The sequence below is a fragment of the Pseudonaja textilis genome, chromosome 2 (genome assembly GCF_049901715.1).
Source record: "Pseudonaja textilis isolate UNSWEBS1 chromosome 2, rPseTex1.2, whole genome shotgun sequence".
Taxonomy (NCBI): Eukaryota; Metazoa; Chordata; class Lepidosauria; order Squamata; family Elapidae; genus Pseudonaja; species Pseudonaja textilis.
Genome location: NC_141991.1, coordinates 26864306 through 26882387, shown reverse-complemented (window position 1 = coordinate 26882387; position 18082 = coordinate 26864306). Strand labels below are relative to the sequence as shown.

The 18082-nt window shown below is 37.8% G+C and overlaps 1 protein-coding gene across 21 annotated transcripts in view; it reads left to right on the top strand.

Moving 5' to 3' along the window:
- Nucleotides 1–18082, top strand: part of CADPS (calcium dependent secretion activator) — a 434360-nt gene that overhangs the window by 231238 nt on the left and 185040 nt on the right. For all 21 annotated transcript variants that reach the window (XM_087923596.1, XM_087923594.1, XM_087923593.1 and 18 more), the window contains exons 10-11: nt 10368–10476; nt 12397–12609. In XM_087923596.1, the coding sequence (XP_087779722.1) occupies nt 10368–10476; nt 12397–12609 (322 nt within the window). The remainder of the gene's footprint in view (nt 1–10367; nt 10477–12396; nt 12610–18082) is intronic.

The following is an 18082-nucleotide window of genomic DNA, read 5'->3' as shown; positions in this document are numbered from 1 at the left end:
GCACCTCTGTCTTTAACTGACTTGGTTAAGGATGATAGATAACCCACAGCTTATCTCCACAGTGCTACTAACCAGTTGCTGTTACCAAGTCTATAGTTTCAGTCAACCTGCAGCCAATGGTTCTCAATTTTAAATTACTTGATTCTTCTTCTACATATTCTTCTTCTACAGTTTCAATCCCCTCATCACAGATTCATCTTCTTGATCTGGCACTGAGAGCATTTTGACAGTTTTATCTTATATTGTTATAGGTGATCATTAACAAATCAGGGGAATGCCCTTCATCTCAAGCACAGTCCAATACTTTTTAAGTAGCAGTCAAATCTGTTGTCTTTTTGTTTCTAGTTTGTTTGTTTCTTGAGTAGTTCTAAGCCATATGCTTTTAATCTGTCCCATCATCTGTTCTGCTTTGTTGTTGGATCATGATGCTTATTTTTTTTTTTAGTTTTGCTTTATTTATTTACTTTGACAATTCTGGCAGAAACATGTCCTTTCCATTGTAGAAAAAAAAATACCTGAAAAGGCTAAATGAAAGGGTACAGAAAAGGGCACGATTTAAAGAATGGTGCTGAAGTAAAACAGGTTTGTGTATTCTCCCCCCGCCCCGGGCTGAAAACTTTACTTTGCCAATTGGGAGACACAAGGCAAAAAATATTGAGGAAGACTCAGATTAAAAACTCACATTGACTCCAGATGGTTTTCAGGTAAATAAAATTCAAGGTTGTTAATAAAATTATTGTCATGTATTTATTCCCATTCTTTCTCATGGACGATGGCATTTAGTAGCAACTTTTGGAATTCTATGGGGAACACGCTCAAAGTTTGTGAAGTACAACTGTGCCCCTGGACTAATAAAAAATTAAAATACTTAAGGCTTCCAGGTCTACAAAATACTGAAGATGGAACATTTAAAAAAAATATGATTGAATTGGAGAGGTTAGTATCAGAACTCTTTTTTAAAAAACTTTAGATTGATTTGTGATGAGTTCAGGGGAAAAAAAAAACATTTCTTCCATTAGCCAGAATAAATAAAGATGCACAAAATGGCTAAGTCTATGTTTTCCTTAGTAATGTGTGAAGTCTTCAGAGGCGCTCCATAAATTTCCAGAATGGAAAATTCATGAATGACTTCATTAAAAAGGCAAACAGTGTGACATGAATCAGCAAGGTGCATATCTGAACTGACTTGAGCATGTTCACAAATTAGAAACTGTCAAACATGAAATTAACTACTAATGTAGAGAATACTGATGAAGCATAACTACCTGATATCTGTATTCAGAAGATGACTACTTATGAATACTAAAAACATAAAGGGGGTATCAAAAATATTAGAAGGTAGCTCTGTCTTCTGGTCACTGACATTCATACTGCCTCAACCATCACATAACACAAAATTGACATCAACTAAGTACGCACAAGTCTCAGTCCACAGAGATAGATGTTCAAACTTGGAAAAACTTAATTTCACGTGGATTCCTTCACATTGACATTGATTATCCATGAGTGAAACGAATAGAATAGAATAGAATAGAATAGAATAGAATAGAATAGAATAGAATAGAATAGAATAGAATAGAATAGAATTCTTTATTGGCCAAGTGTGATTGGACACACAAGGAATTTGTCTTGCACATGCTCTCAGTATACATAAAAGAAAAGATACATTCATCAAAAGTCAAGCATCATAAGGTACAACGCTTAATAATAGTCATAGGGTACCAATAAGCAATCAAATCATACTAGGAAACAGTCAATAAAAATTGCTAGGATACAAGCAACAAAGTTACAGTCATACAGTAATAAGTGGGAGGAGATGGGTGAAAGGAAGGATGGGAGGATTAATATTAATAGTAATGCAGACTTAGTAAATAGTTTGACAGTGTTGAGGGAATTATTTGTTTAGCAGAGTGATGGTGTTCGGAGGAAAATGTATGTCAGCTTCTAGAGAGTAACATTCATAAATAGTTCCTTCCTCTATTTTCCTCTGCCTTATGTACCACATGAGGCTTCCACCCCTGTTATCACTGCTAGAAATGTCTAATTTCAGTTGTCAGTGAATTGATGTGAGATTCTTATTGAGAACAAAAATTACTTTGCTTCTGCAAAAATAAACTGTGCTTTAAAAAAGACTTTATTTGCTGAGTTAGAGAACATACTACTTAACAGTTGCAGGGAGATATTTTTAAGAAGGTTAAAACCAGATGACAAAGCATTCACAGCATTGTCTGGAAATGTGAAATATGCTTACTCTCTCATTTCATTTTTCACATAGTTAATAGAATTCTTTATTGGCCAAGTGTGATTGGACACACAAGGAATTTGTCTTGGTGCATATGCCCTCAGTGTACGTAAAAGAAAAGATAAATTTGTCAAGAGTCAAGAATCATAAGATACAACACTTAATAATAGTCATAGGTTACAATAAGCAATCAAATCATACTAGGAAACAGTTAATATAAATTGTAAGGATACAAGCAACCAAGTTACAGTCATACAGTCACAAGTGAGAGGGGATGGGTGATAAAAAGTGATGAGAAGATTAACAGTAATAGTAGTGCAGACTTTGTAATTTGGTTCTCCACCTGGAAACGGGAGGCAAGGAAATAGCAAAGGTAATTTCCATGTTCACCCAGGAGGTGGCAGCAACATACCACTTATTGTATTTGGTTGCCTTGTCTTTGCTTTTCCATATTTGATTCATACTCATCATTTGACTGGTCAGAAGGTGTATATGAGCCACCTTTGACATGCAAACTGACTATAGCAGAAATAAAGAAGTTCATTGATGAACCAACACAATTACCATAGTGGTCCTATCATGCCCAATCAGATAACAGATAATCAGAGTTGGAAGGGACCTTATAGATCATCTAGTCCAACCCCCCACCCAAGCAGGAGACCCTACACCATTTCTGACAAATGGCAGTCCAATCTCTTCTTGAAGTTCTCAAGTGATGGCGCTCCCACAACTTCTGAGGGCAAGCTGTTCCAATCAATAAAGAGTTGTGTGAAATGGGTCACAGAGGCAGCAAACAGATTGTATACACGAGAAAGATGAGGGTTATATCAGAGACCAAGAAGCACGTCAGCTGTTGATGTCGAAGAACGAATCAAAACAAGACTTGTTGAAACTCACTTAAACATTTTTGTAACTCAAATAATTGCTTCCTGGTACTAGTATATGATTGCATGGATTATTATTATTATTTGCTTAGCCTGATAAGATTCATGCAGAGAAAAAGTTTGATTTTTGTAGCACAACGTGTAATTTTGAGAAGATAAAGTTAACAGTATTTGGGTTATAAGAGGCTTTTGTGAGGCATATGATCAGACGTGGACGTACCATACTAAGCAAGCTAAATGTTGTGCAATTGCAAAAATAAAACAGAATATAGAATAGAATTCTTTATTGGCCAAGGGTGATTGGACACACAAGGAATTTGTCTTGGTGCATATGCTCTCAGTGTACATAAAAGAAAAGATACATTCATCCAGAGTCAAGAATCATAACTACAACACTTAGTCATAGGGTACAATAAGCAATCAAATCATACTAGGAAACAGTCAATACAGATCACAAGGATACAAACAACAAGTCATATAGTCATAAGTGGGAGGAGATGGGTGAAAGGAAGGATGGGAGGATTAATAGTGATAGTAATGCAGACTTTGTAAATAGCTTGACAGTGTTGAGGGAATTATTTGTTTAGCAGAGTGATGGTGTCCTTGTGTCTAGTTGTTCTGGTGTGCAGTGCTCTATAGCATTGTTTTGAGGGTAGGAGTTGAAACAGTTTATGTCCAGGATATGAGGGGTCTGTAAATAACAGCAGATTTGAATTCTTGGTGTAAAAACACTTATGTTTTGAATCCCTCACTGAAAAAAAAATTGCAAAAATTAATTTTCACCCCATTAGACACGCCATAGTCCTTTCTCTATTTTGAACCAATCAGAGTTTCCATACAGAGGATGCACTGTGGCTTCTTGATTTGTACAGTGACTGTTTCAACTTGACCAGATGCGTTGGCTGGTTAGTGAGGATAGAAAATGGCTCAAGTTGGCCCAAGCTGGTAAAGGTGCTGCAAGAGATAGAAAATTAACAGAAGCCCAAAAATATTTTTTTATGAATCCTAAGAGAGCACAGAGGCAAAGAAAAGAAATAACATAGATTGCCAGGTTCCATCTCTCCAACTGAGCAATGGTGAACAAGATCCTTTTCAGAGAGCAATGGAAAAACAACTCCAGCTATTCCTTAGATTTTATCTTGTCCAACCACAATTTTTGCAGATTCAGAAATTAGCCTTATTGTGTTACACTCTATAGAACACTCCAAAAATTCAAGAGAGACTATATTTACCAATTAGAAGCAAAAGTTTTTTCCTCCAACAAATAACCAGCTAAAGATAGGAAGGGAGGGCATTTTACAATTCCGAGAAAAAAGAAGACTGCAGGAATTGTGGGAACCAACTGTTTTCCAATGGTTTGGCCTGGATGTCATTGAAAATTAGTTTGAAGCTTAACTCTTACTTGGGTGGATCTGCTGGCCCAATAAACATTATGCTTTTCTCTACTTTTGCTTTCCTTCCCTATTCATATTTACCTTTTCCTTTGTCACATGGCCAGGTGTGGAAATGAAGTTCAGGGATTATGCTTTGTATTTATGTTCTTTCATAGGAATTAGCTTGTCAGAGACAAAGATGGTTACAATACCTCTACAGAGAATACTATAAGATGTGAAGGGCAAATTATATGGCACATATTTTGCACTCGTATTTTATAATCATTCAGCCATGGGCTCTCTATCATGTTCACTGGTCTTGGGCAGTGGTGGCAAAACATTTGGACTTGCTGTGTCAAAATTTTGGAATGGGCCTAACTTTACTCTCCTGGCATATCACAAACCCTTTCAAACAAAAGAAAACCAATTCTCTCTCCCCCTCCCCATGTAGGCCTACCCTGGACAGTGGCACTCAATAGCAATGGAGAGACTATGCCTAAAATCAAGATCAAGGTCTTGAAGTTAACCTCAGCTCTAGGACTACAGCTGCCACTCAAAAAGGCCATTTTGGCTGTTTCTCAGGACGCCTGACCCTTGGGGAACAGCATGATTCCCAGCATTCCCCAGGAACTGCTTCATGCTGCTTACCGTCAGGCGCTGTTCTCTTTCTGTTGACAGGCCCTTGCAGCCTACCCAAGGCTGCTCCAGATCACACGAGGCCTTTGTTCTGACCTAGGCTTCCCCCGACAGCGCAAAGCTGAGTCCTCATCCCAATAAACCCCTTTTAATTGATTTACAATGAATTTCCTCTCCAACAAAGTCCTGGCCAACAGTCTTTCATGACAGTTCCCAATTACAAACATTTATCAGGCTTGGAGAGGGGCCAGGCCTATATCTCTCAGATACCACAGTACTTGGCAAGCATGCTGGAATGAACTGTTTCCTGCAAAGCCCTACTCCCCTTTTGCTCCTCTTTTATACTCTAGGGGAAGGTCTATTCACTGTCCACCTGTGGCTTTACTCCCAAGTCAGCCCTTGTTCCTCAGCTGTTCCCTTCATCTGGCAACTCTGCACATGCGCATACTGGGAACAAGCTCCAGCTGTTCTTCTGCCTCACAGATGTCGGACTCCGAAGGCAGCTGATAACTATTAGATGGCCCTGGTCCCATCTCTGCCTCTGATGCAGAGCACTTGCCAGAGCCTTCCCCAGACTCCAGGACTGGCCCATGTTCCTCCCCAACCTCCTCACTGGCTGCTGTCAGGCCACATCAACCTTCATTCTTGAAGCAGCTTCAGAAAATGCTATTCTATGCCCTCTTTGACCTCCAAAATCCACATGAAAGCACACCCCATTCCTGCACAATTTTGGGAGGCTTCAGAATCTGCATGAAAGCACACCCCATCGTCACACAGCCTCCTTAAATTACATGAAAATGGGTTTTGATGAATGCTGATGTGTCACCGCAAACATGGTGGTGTGTCCCCTTTGGCACATGTGTCACAGGTTTTCCATCACTGATCCCAAACCTTTTCCAACAGCGATAGGTTGACATGTTCCAAACAAGGAACTGAGTGAAAACCAGCCAGTTAGTTCATATAGACAAAAATACTGCTGTATGTATGCTTACTTTAGGAGATTTAAATGAGCACCAAATAGCTGAGAGATTTACCCTATTGTTGATTTTGAACAAGGGAATGGACAAGGACCTGTATACTATGAGGAATGGCACAATTTCCAACTATATCTTATGAATATAACTTATATTTTATTTACACCTACCTTTTAGCTTGGAAATCTTTGAGGGAAATACTCAAAAGTCCCTTGGAGTTGAGTGTCTTATAAATTCAAGTAAATTATAATGATAATCTCATTATAAATCATAATAAATGATTACAAATCATTTTGATAATCTCATACCAAGATGGCAATAAAGAGACTTGGCTGAGTCATGTGACTGGATATAATGCACTTCCTTCAAAATAAGTTTCCTTCGTGTGCATTTTTGAAGAGGTTTTAGGAAACGTTGAATTACTGTATGGGGGATTATAGAAACCTATGATTAAAAAATAGACAACTTCTTGGGAGAGGTTAATACAAATTTGACACCAGTGGGGGGCAGCATGTCACTGTATTATTTTGGCTGAATTGAAAGCTCTCAGAAACCTCCTATGAATTTACAATTCTTCTGTAGCATTGCATTCCAGTTAAGCTCTAGTTTTAGTTTATAGGAAAATGTAGAGCTGTGAGTACTTAAAAAATAAATGATTTGGAAAAAGTGGACTTTTGGGGGGATTCATTCTATGAAACTACTGTGTTATGGCATCCATTGATTAAATTTAAGTTTTGAATAAGGGAGGGGGGGATTTGTCTGTTTTTTACAGATTACAATCATCTAATTTCCGAGGGTGCAGTTTTAATCACATCGCCATCGCAAATTTTCCCTATCCCTGGAGATGCTTCTGTACCCAAAGAAAGGAATAAGACCCCAAGAGACTTGGAAAGGATTGTCTCTGCCAGTCACAGTTCTTTCCAGTCCTCTTTCAATCTCCTCTTTTCAGTCAAAGGCAAGCCAGAGATGTTGAATTGCTTCCTTGGTTGATTCTGCTGGAGAATCAAGGCAATAATTCTGCTTCCTCTTGCTTTCTAATGGTCAGGGAATCAAAAAGAAGATTAATTTGCAGCCCCAGATCTAGAAGCTACACTAGCTCTGGATGCAGATGCAAGCAGAACCCTGGAGAAGGATGAGCATCATTAATTAATTAATTGCAAAAAAATTCAAAGCATTTCTAATAACATTAAAATTCAGAGAGAAGACATCCTAGCCTTTTTTTTCTTCCTTCCACGCTCCCCCCCACCCCCCCAAATGACTAACATCATCCATTAATGCAAGAGTTTTAAGGAAAAATAAAGTTTCTTCCAGAGGTCGAGGAAATGTCTAAATCAATATAAGAATGTAGGGAACCCAGAATGTGACACAACCTTAACGGAGGCATTTTTCAATCATCTGATCATAAATTTCCCTATTCCTAGCCCAGAGCACAAGAAAATCCCTGGCTTTCCAACTGCCTTCTCCTAGATTATCCTGATTTTAAAAAAGACAATATATTAAGTACAAGCTGTGTCTTAATGCAGCCTGATGGGCACCTAAAGGCAATGTCGAATTCCCCTGCAGCCAATGAAGACTGCCATCAAGTATTTGACATTGAGTGTGGCATGTCATGCACATCGATGGAGGAGTGAAAGCTACCATTTACAAGATCAGTGACAATAACTACATAGAACTATGGGGGCTTTTGGGATTGCTTTAATATGATTGCTAACCAGCAATTTAGCTCACATTGTTTCTGACAGAGTGTCAGTCTGACATTATGTGAAATGAACGATGAGAGTTTTCAAAGGATGCACGTTCCTTTTTTTGGACAATAGCTATCTTTTTTTTAAAAAAAAAAAAAGTAAAGCTGTGAACCTTTGAGTTGACAGCTCACTATCAAATAATTGTTAAAAGACTTGTTTTAAAAAGAAACATGCCAATTGTATTATTATTATTAATCGTATTCATTTCTACTCTCTGCTAGTGCCGTCTCCAAGTAACATTCTACAAAGTCTTGACTTGTCCTTGTAGTTGAATGTTATACAAGAACCATAGGGTGATTATACATCAACCAAGGCAACGGAGACTTGAAAGGAGAAACCACATCTATCAGTTTAAAAAAGCTCATTTCCACTAGATATCTCAAGGGATAGTTAGAACGTCTCTGAATTTCATCCTTTTGTAAGGAAGGAGAGAATTGGAGCCATATCTCAGGTGTTGTTAGACAAAATTTGATTTAATTTTCCGGAACCCAAGATCAGGCCCAGACAACCCATGCAGCCAACAACATCCTATTTATGTCTCTATCAGATTAGCCATTGACTACATCTTTTCCATTTAAAAAAAAAATGGAAAAGTAATGATGGAAATGGGAGCGCAAGACCATTTGGCAAGTGAAGCGTACCCGTTTTTACTGACATCTCACCCTCGCCCTCTTCTATTTGGGGTCAAAATTATTGTGGTAAAATTCTGTTTTATTTCAGAAGGTACCCTTTTCCACTGAACTTGTAATTTAGAACAGGAATGGAAGGGCAGATTTTTTCTTCTGAAAAAAATAGCTTAAAAATCAGGGATGGGATTCTACCGGTTCAGACTGGTTCGAGCGAACTCCTTGTTCCAATGATCAGCTGGCTCCAAACCTATGTTCACTGGTTCACTGTGACAAGCATGAGGGCCCATCCACCCGCCCCTGCTCTTTCCTGTCCTTTACTTCCTTTGTTTAGAGCACAGCTGATTCATGTGGCAGAGCGGTTTGCCGTGCCTCAGCTGTTTTATTCACAGAAGTTGCAGTTGAAGGTAAATATAAGCTTTTTAAAATGTGGAGCACGCGATCAACGAACTGGTTGTTATACCAGTGGAATCCCACCCCTGGTTAAAATATTAGTTTTACTTTTTATTATTTATTTATTATTTCTCACTTTTAGTATTTTTACCAATAACCCAAGGCTGCAAACATATCCCACATATTTTTCTCATCCTATTTTCCCCACAACAACCATCTATGAGGTGGGTTGGGCTGAGAGAAAGAGAGTGATTGGCCCAAAGACACCCAGCTGGCTTTCATGTGTAAGGCAGAACTAGAACTCACTGCCTCCAGTTTCTAACCTGCTGCCTTAACCACTAGACCAAACTGGCTCACTGGTTCACCTGGTTCACCTCCCTCCCCCATTCCGATAACATTACAAGTAACAATACCTCTCTTGTGATCATGGAATATGAATTGCAATTCTATGGCCCTAAAGGTTTACCCACATTCTTTCCTTGGTTGCAGTTTCATAAGTATGCAGTTGAATACTTGGGTTAGATGCTACAGTACTAATTCACATGCAGTGTTTAAATCACTGGAGCCTTCTCCATTGCTGGGAAAGATCGAGGGCAAAAGAAGAACGGGATGACAGAGAATGAGGTGGATGGATGGAGTCACTGAAGCACTGAAGGTGTGAGCCTAAATGGACTCCAGAAGATGGTAGAGGACAAGAAGGCCTGAAGGAACCTTGTCCATGGGGTCGCGATGGGTTGAACATGACTTTGCAACTAACTACAACAAATTTAAATCATTGTTTACCAATTCTGGTACTCAACAACATTAAGATTTTGCATTAAGGTGTATAGAAGAAGAAGAGACAAAATTGTTTATTCTTGATCAACTATACCACAGTTTATTGTGCAGTTCATTGTATCTCAATCCAGATTTTTGATTCCTCAAGTTTGTTTTAGTATTTTAGCATGAAGTTGGAATAAGCTCTGATAAGGATGTTTGGATAACATGATGAATTCTATCTGATAGTATTAGACAGAATTTCTGATAGTACTGCTGTAATTTAACAATAGTAAAAGGATGGAGAAAGTTACTAATATTTAATTGAGACAAAAACATTATATCTCTGCCAATTTTTTATTAGAATTTTATTCAGGTGTTTTACTATGTAATAACAAGCTTTTCTAACCCAATTCCCAAGAGGTAAGATTTTACTCAACCTAAGAGATTGTTCTGCATTTGCTGATCAGAAGATTGTAAGAATGATTAAATAAACCTGTGGGATATTGACTGTAGTGTCCTACTCGTCCCTTCTTTTCAGAAAAATCTTGAGATTTATATTACAGGAATCATCTATTAAAATAGATTATATCTATTAAGACAGAACTATTAAAAATAGACAATAACTGATGGAAAGACTTAGCTGAAAGTAAATATAGAACTATTTGCAAAGGCTTCCAATTGGAAGTATTCTCCCATCATCACTTGATGTTCCTTAAGCTGTATGATCTTCTGCAGGTTAGCCAATATACATTTGCCATGTGCAGCTATCGAGAGAAAAAAGCTGAACCTCAAGAGCTGTTGCAGCTAGATGGATACACGGTAGACTATACAGACCCACAACCCGGTAAGTAAGATGGTAAGCTGAGGATTGTTTGCTTGTTTTCTGAGGGTCAACTTCCTTGATTATAGGCTTAACTGAAACGTCGGTATATTTTTATGCAGCCTGCTTAATTATGTTGTTTGTGAATTAAACGATCAAGATATTACTGCATGCTTATTAAAAATACAACAATCAGGTGGCCTCAGCCTTAAAGGAAGGAACTTAAGGACACATCTCTAGAATCAGGGGTGGGCTGCTGGGTGTTCGCAGGGGTTCCGCTAAGATTCTGTGCAGATCGGAGAACCCCCAAATCCCACTCCTGGCTGGCCCTGCCCACCCTGCCCTGCCCCTCCAAGGAGTGCCCACACAGCCCATTTTGGATATAGGTAAGTGCAGAGTATGCGCGGAGGCTCGAGGGGGGTGAAAAACGGGCCTCTCAGAAGTTTGGGAATGCCGGAAATGGCTTCCAGAGAGCCTCCGGAGCCCAGGGAGGCCATTTTCACCCTCCCAGAGGCTCAAGGAAAGCCTCCAGAGCCTGGGGAGGGCAAACTCCCCTCCACACCGTGGTGCAAGAGGCCGATTAGGCCATGCCCAGCATGGCCATGCCCACCCAGCAACTGGTCAGAGAACCCTTTGCTAAAATTTTTGAAGCCCAGCCCTGCCTAGAATACATTTTTTTTCACCAGTGTAATGGACAGTAGACCGCGAATTACCAATCTTTGGGGAACAAGGGCATAATTCAGGAAATTACAAACCAGTTTACCGATTATATTGGTGAAAAACATTATTCCAGATAAACATGGGCTGAATAGATTTAGTAAGGGTTCAGTAAAGCTAATACGTTAATCTCAAAACTTTTACTATCCTTTACCAATATCAGAAAAAAGGGAGTGATAGGAGAATCCAATATATTTGTTTAGTTCCAGAAAGCATTGACAAAAAAAATCTTTCACCAAGGATTCATGAGATAAATTATTTTGTGATTCTTCTGAAGAAGTAACAGATTAAAAAACAGAAAACATAGAATGCAAATAAATGGGATTACTTTAATGATATAGAGCAAGGGTGTCAAACTCACGTTGTCACGGTGGCATCACATGATATATCTGAACTTTTTCCCCCTTCGCTAAACTGAGTGTGGGTGTGGCCAGGATGTGACTCATCCGGCCCATGGAGCGGGAGTTTGATAGCCCTGATATAGAATTTTAAACAGTTGGGTCTCTCCAAAGATTTGTAAATTAGTGCTCTTGATTTATTCCTAAACGAATTAGAATTAAAGATGAGCAATGACATGGAAAAGTTAATTGATAGCACCAAAGGGCCTTGAATACCTTTAAAATTATGTTAGTATGAACACTGGTGACAAATATGGTTTTATGTGAAGCAAAAAATATGGTTTTATGTGAGGCAAAAAAACCTAACTTCACATATATTGTACGCTAAAGGATCTGAGCTAAACATGACAGAATGAATGTGGAATATTGAAAAAGAGACACATTTTGGGTGGGGGATCATTAGAAAAGGATAGATGTTCTCATTTAAAATTATAAAAGTTATACAAAAAATAGTGGGAAGACTTTCTCTGTTTCTTACAAAATTACCACAAAAGCGCTCTTACATAAAGAGTGAAAGATTCCAGGTAAGCAAATGAAAGTCATTATCCTAACACCATTTAAAATAAATTCTTCCCACCATAGCATTCATGCTTTCTGGCTTGAATTTAAAGAATCCTTTGCAAATGTCCTCATTCCAGAAGGAGGTCTTTGCAGGTCCTAGCCACTTCTTATCCTTCATCCTAATGAGTTCCCCAATCCTAAGGGAGACTTTGCAGAAAAATTTTTTTTTAAATGAGCAACTATAGCTGCGTCTTTTGTTTTGGGAGATCCGTGATCCTGAATGTCAAATGCTGCTTTTTCTAAGAGAATGCTTTCTGATATCTCTCAGGTTTGGAGGGCGGCCGAGCATTTTTCAATGCCGTGAAAGAAGGAGACACTGTGATTTTTGCAAGTGACGATGAGCAGGATCGTATTCTCTGGGTCCAAGCCATGTACCGCGCTACAGGCCAGTCCCACAAACCTGTGCCACCTACTCAAGTTCAGAAGCTTAATGCTAAAGGAGGAAATGTGCCCCAGCTAGATGCTCCCATTTCTCAATTTTGTAAGTAAAACGTATTCTTATCAAACCAAACAGTTTGGACTTAAAAGTGGATTGTTCATAGCTAAGAGGGGGAGGGGGAAGAGAAGGGTTCCGAATAGGTATTTAATGTTATTTTAACATCTGAGAATTTTTCATAATATATGCCAAGGATCAAGAAAAAAAGTTATTCCATAAAATGCAGAAGAAAACCTAAAATGCAATACTTGATGTATGGACTCTAGAATTTCCCAACTCCTAACTTGTTCTGCCCGTTTTTTTCATTATCCCACTCTCCTTTTCAGTATTTTTGGAACAAACCCCTCTTTTGGGGACAATCATGCATAAAGGGCCTTTTATAAAATGTATTATTAACAATCCAGTGTAACAAACAGCTAATAATTAGCGATTAAATACTATTGCTCTAATTTGGCTTGCTCCAAAGTGGGATGAAAGGAGGGAAGTTATAAGTCAGGGGTCTCCAAATTTGGCAACTTGAAGATTTGTGGATTTCAACTCCCAGAATTCCTCAGCTAGTCATGCTGGCTGGGCAATTCTGGGAATTGAATTCCACAAGTCTTAAAATTGCCAAGTTTGGAGACTCCTGTTATAAGTCTGTCAATCTCCTTGTTTTGGAAAGGGAATAGGCTGAGCTCTTTGGTATGTTTGATACGGCCATCATCTACCTTTTCTCCACTTGCTTGTCCATTCCTACTTACTAAAATTGTCCTATCATGGCCACTTTCTGACTCTCTGCTCTGTGTAGGTTCTATTGCTTTACATTGGAACCTACTCGAGAAGTATGTCTATGGAGATTTTCAGTCATCCAGGTCATGGTTGTCCCAAAGCTGCTTTTTCAGAACTGAAGAAGCTTCTTGGATGAGAAGTGAAACATCTTCAAGGAAAAACAAAGTCCACTTGCCTTTTGAAGAAGCACCTTTGGGACAAAGTCAAGAAGTAGGTTTCTTTCTGCTAGCCTCCAGAACAGCAGCTGCTGAAGTATAAGGGCTAAATGATGGCTAGCTGTTGACTCTAACTTTCAGTCTGTAGCAATCTCAACATCACAGGGATTGCTGGCAAAGGACAGATAGACTGATATGCACCCATTGCATGGGTACGTAAGGGTAGTATGGGATGTATATATGAATATGTGATCCTATCCCAGCAAACACTATACCAGCATAGAACTTTCCTCCTAGTCAAATTAAGGTAAAGTTTTGGGGACATATATGTGTTATACACAAAGCATTATAATCATAAATTAACATAATCTTGATGCAATTTAGTTACATTTAGAGTTTAGTTAATTGGTTAACTAGCCAGTTAGCAATTTGGCATCTTGATAGACAAAAATATTTTTTACACTTGTGTCTGAGAAGCATTTTTGCAGAAATCTTAGAAAATCTCCAATCCTGGATTTAAAAATTTAACGAGGGGGAAATTGGAAGAAATTGGTTCGCACGAGTTATACTTTTGAATTGGATTATCCTCATAGACACAATTTAATGTATGAACTCATATATTAGATCAGAGTCTTAATATGCACAAAAAAGTGTAAGATACTGACATTCTTACCTATATCCTTTTGGGTATAAATTGTTGAACTGCTGAGAAATTTGGATTTAGAAAATAATCCAGTTAGATTAATTTCTATGAAAGATTTCACCAGGTCAGTGAGGTTAGATACATCAGCTCTTAATTTTATTTTATTTTAGTTCTATTTATTTATTTATGTATTCATGTATTTCATTGTTTTGTTTTGTTTTTGTTCATTTGACAAGGCTGATTAATCTGAAATACCCCAAACTATTCATAGTTTTCTGGAATATTTTTGGGGTGGTCTAGTTTGGTCTATTCTGATTGTAATGGAAATATTTGTTTACTAACGTACTATATCTGCAGAAATTTATAATCTTTGAAAATGATGGAATTAACTTCCTCTATTTTTACATGCGTGCATAACTTGGACTCATACTTAACTTTACTTAACTCCAGCAAAGCTTGGTTCTCATTTCAATATGAATTAAAACATGGCATGATAAAGGTTGGTTGAAGGACATTGATTTCATATTTTCCCTTTTTGTTGCAAATATGCATTACACAAGGAAAACCTTTGCTGAATTAGTCGGCAGTTTGACTGACTGGTTGGATGGCTGCAGCATTTGGGCCTTAGAGTAGCATCTATGTCTTTTAGAACCAAGGGCATGAAGGAAGTTTCAGGAGAAGCCCTGAAGCCATGTTCAAAATTGTACAGCACATTTGTAATTTAGGTCAGGTAAGTAACAACAATGTATTTTTCCAGGTTGCTTGCACAAGGATATTATGCAGTAGTTGGGTGACCTCTCCTAGCTCTATGACTGGACTAATAGTTTCATTTAATTTTTTTTCCCAACATACTTTCCTAGAGTTGTGCATTTTCTGTTTCAGCCATTCCATTTGCTCTGTCTTTACCTTTCCAGGCTGCCCGAAATGCAACTTCCGGACATTTTAACTTGTCTTTTTTCTTGCCACATTTCAATCTCAAACTGATGAAGTCAAGAAGATTGATCAATAAGACCTTCATCCCAAAGAATTTATTTTGTTAGCATGCGTGTTTTTCATAATTATTCATAAACATACATCTCATATCCTTGTTATTTGGCCACTTACTCAGAGAAATTATCATTTACTCAGAGGAGAGAGTAAAATTAAGTAAAGGAAAATTTATAAAATTCCAAATTAGATAAAAGGAAATCAAGTTTAGCTATTACACCAGATTTATTCTTTTTTTTCCTTTGAGCAAAACCAAGCGTATGATTAAACGTAGTTTCTTTCAGTTTTATATTGTTTTAGACCCACATTTCTAATTCCATACAGAGCAACCTAGCCTGAAAGGGCTAAAAAGGAAAGACAGAGAAGCAAGTCAGAGGATACATATTATGAATTTACCTCTTTGTAGGTATATTATGTGTTAGATATTGTCCTGTTGATTTGCATAGAATAAATAGTGAGTTGTTTGAATTCTGTTGGAGTAGCTATAATGTTCTGTCCTAGCTATAATGTTCTGTCCATAATGTTTCACAAAACTGAGTGATTAAGAAATGACTGTATTGCAAGATATAGTTTTGTTCCTCTTATTCTAGGCTGTGTCTTTAATCCCTTCCTTTCTAAATAAAACAATGGAACTAGAGAAAGCCTGCAAGCAAAAGATTTCTTCTTAATTTTCTTATGTTTCTCATATGCTTTAATAACGAACCAGATTCTCAGAATGGAAAATCCACACTAGAGTCTATGCGTCCTTAATGCATTGAGCCATGTGGACTTCAACTCCCTGAATTCAAGGGGAATTCTGGGAATTTAAGTCCATGTGGCTTAACAATGCCAAAGTTGAGACACTTGGCTTTAACGGAAGACTCACCAGCACCAGTTCTAGCAGAGAAGGCATAAATGGATGCAACTTGTTTATAAACTGTGATTTCCTTGTTATTTTCTGCTCTCTTGTGAAGCAATAGAAAGCAAAAGTGATGAAGGAAGTTAAGGGTAAATCAGGGGTTTCCAGCCCTCAGTCTGTGGACCTGCATCGGTCCACAGCATTCCAGAAAATGGACTACACAAACAAGCGAAGCCCTGTCCACGGAATGCAGGCAGCCCACGAAACCATGCCCCCTCCGGTCCATGGAAAAAAACCCTCTCCACAGAACCGGGCTAGGTGGTCCTTGTCATGAAGAACGTACAAAATAGGTTATTATGAGTACATCCCAATAGGTTGCTCAGAATAGTGGCAAACTCACCATTGGAGGTTGCTACAGGTAATACCAGAAGTAGAAAAGGCACCGAGAGATAAATATGAAGAAATCTTACTCACCAAAAATCCAGGGGGGTAAGTCTTGCAAGTGCATAATCTGTGTAGAGGCCTTTAGCCTAAACTCATGCATTTCTGCTGCTTGGCTACTCACTGGAATATCTGTGAGCTCAGGCTGTGAAATGTCACACTTTATCGATGCCTGTATATTTGCATCTATTGCTTTTGTGTCAGAATACCAAGCTCCTTTTATAAATGCATCAGTGGACAATAAAATATATGTATCACTGCAAGCAGTGAGTCCTTCTTATGCACACATGAATGGCTGCCATCAGATGTTCCAGGGTCACAGAAACCATAGTTCCCTTCCTGTATAAATCAAGTATTGCATTTTCAAGTGTTTTTTTTTTCCCCTTTTCACCCATAGAGAGGTAAGAACGGTGGTGAAAAATACCTTAATGTGCATTGCACTGTAATGTGCACATCTTTTTCGATGATTTTTCTTGCTCACTGAAACATACAGTGCTGGATACGGGGGAGACTTTGAAGGAAGAACATATTGGAAGCGGTTTCCATTTGTCTAATATTTTTCTTGCGGTTAATATTTCCATAGATTACATAAATTGCCTAAAGATGGCAGAACTGCTTTGTGTTAACAACCAGAAGGGGGAAAATAATAATAAACCATGCAAACACTACGGTGTTAAGCTGAAGCTGTAAAACAGAGAGTTGAGAACAACGCATTTTTACAGTTGGGAAAATTGGGAATGATACTGCATTCATTTGGTTCCTTACTAATTTACCTTAACAGGTATAAACTTTACGCAATGCTTAACGTCTCCTTCAGTATTGATTTCCAAGCCCGAATTAAACATCTTTTTTAATTATTACCGTTATTTTTAGAAAGTGGAGCATGCATTTTTAAATATAGGATGCATTTAAAAATTCACATTTTTAAATATACAAAAATACATCCTGCTATTCATCTGATGTTTTCTTTTTAATCTTCTTTGGGGAAGAAGGCAGCTATTTTTGTTTTGGGGTTTTTATTTTATTTTGTGTTTTGCTTTTATATTAAACACACACAAAAATTGACAATGCAGTCCTATGCTGCTGCTTTACAGTTCTGCTCTATCCAGTGGTTATTTCCCCTAGAGTGCATGGGGTAGGAGCTTTAATAAATTAGAAGTTTCACTTTATATATGTTTTCATTAAAAGGAACACCAAGTTTTCCAAAGGATTTGCTATTTACACCTGAAGTAATATACCACTCTTTTTGGCATTATGTTAGTTTTATTAAATAATTACTTATTTGAAGATATGAATTTTTGTCTGTCTCACCTGATTACTGGCATCAGTCAAAATGCATACAGACATATATACATATACACAGCCGAGCTTTCATTTTTATTACTTTGAAAAAGTTATTTTAAACATGAAAGATTGATCAGCGATGGTTTCTCATATCATTTGTGCTTCTCTTTTTTTCCCTATTCCATTTGTTTTATTGTATATGTTCTGTTTAATTATATCGGTCACATCTCGTGCAAAAATGGGCTGTTGATAAGTTGTGTGATCCTTTCATTTATCCTTTTATGTACTTATCTATATATTTATATGGCTAGGTTTCTCAAGCTTCATAACAATTTCAGCTCTTAAATGTTGTTGTTTGTTGATATTCTTTTTTTCTTTTGTGTTTAATTTATAAATATATAT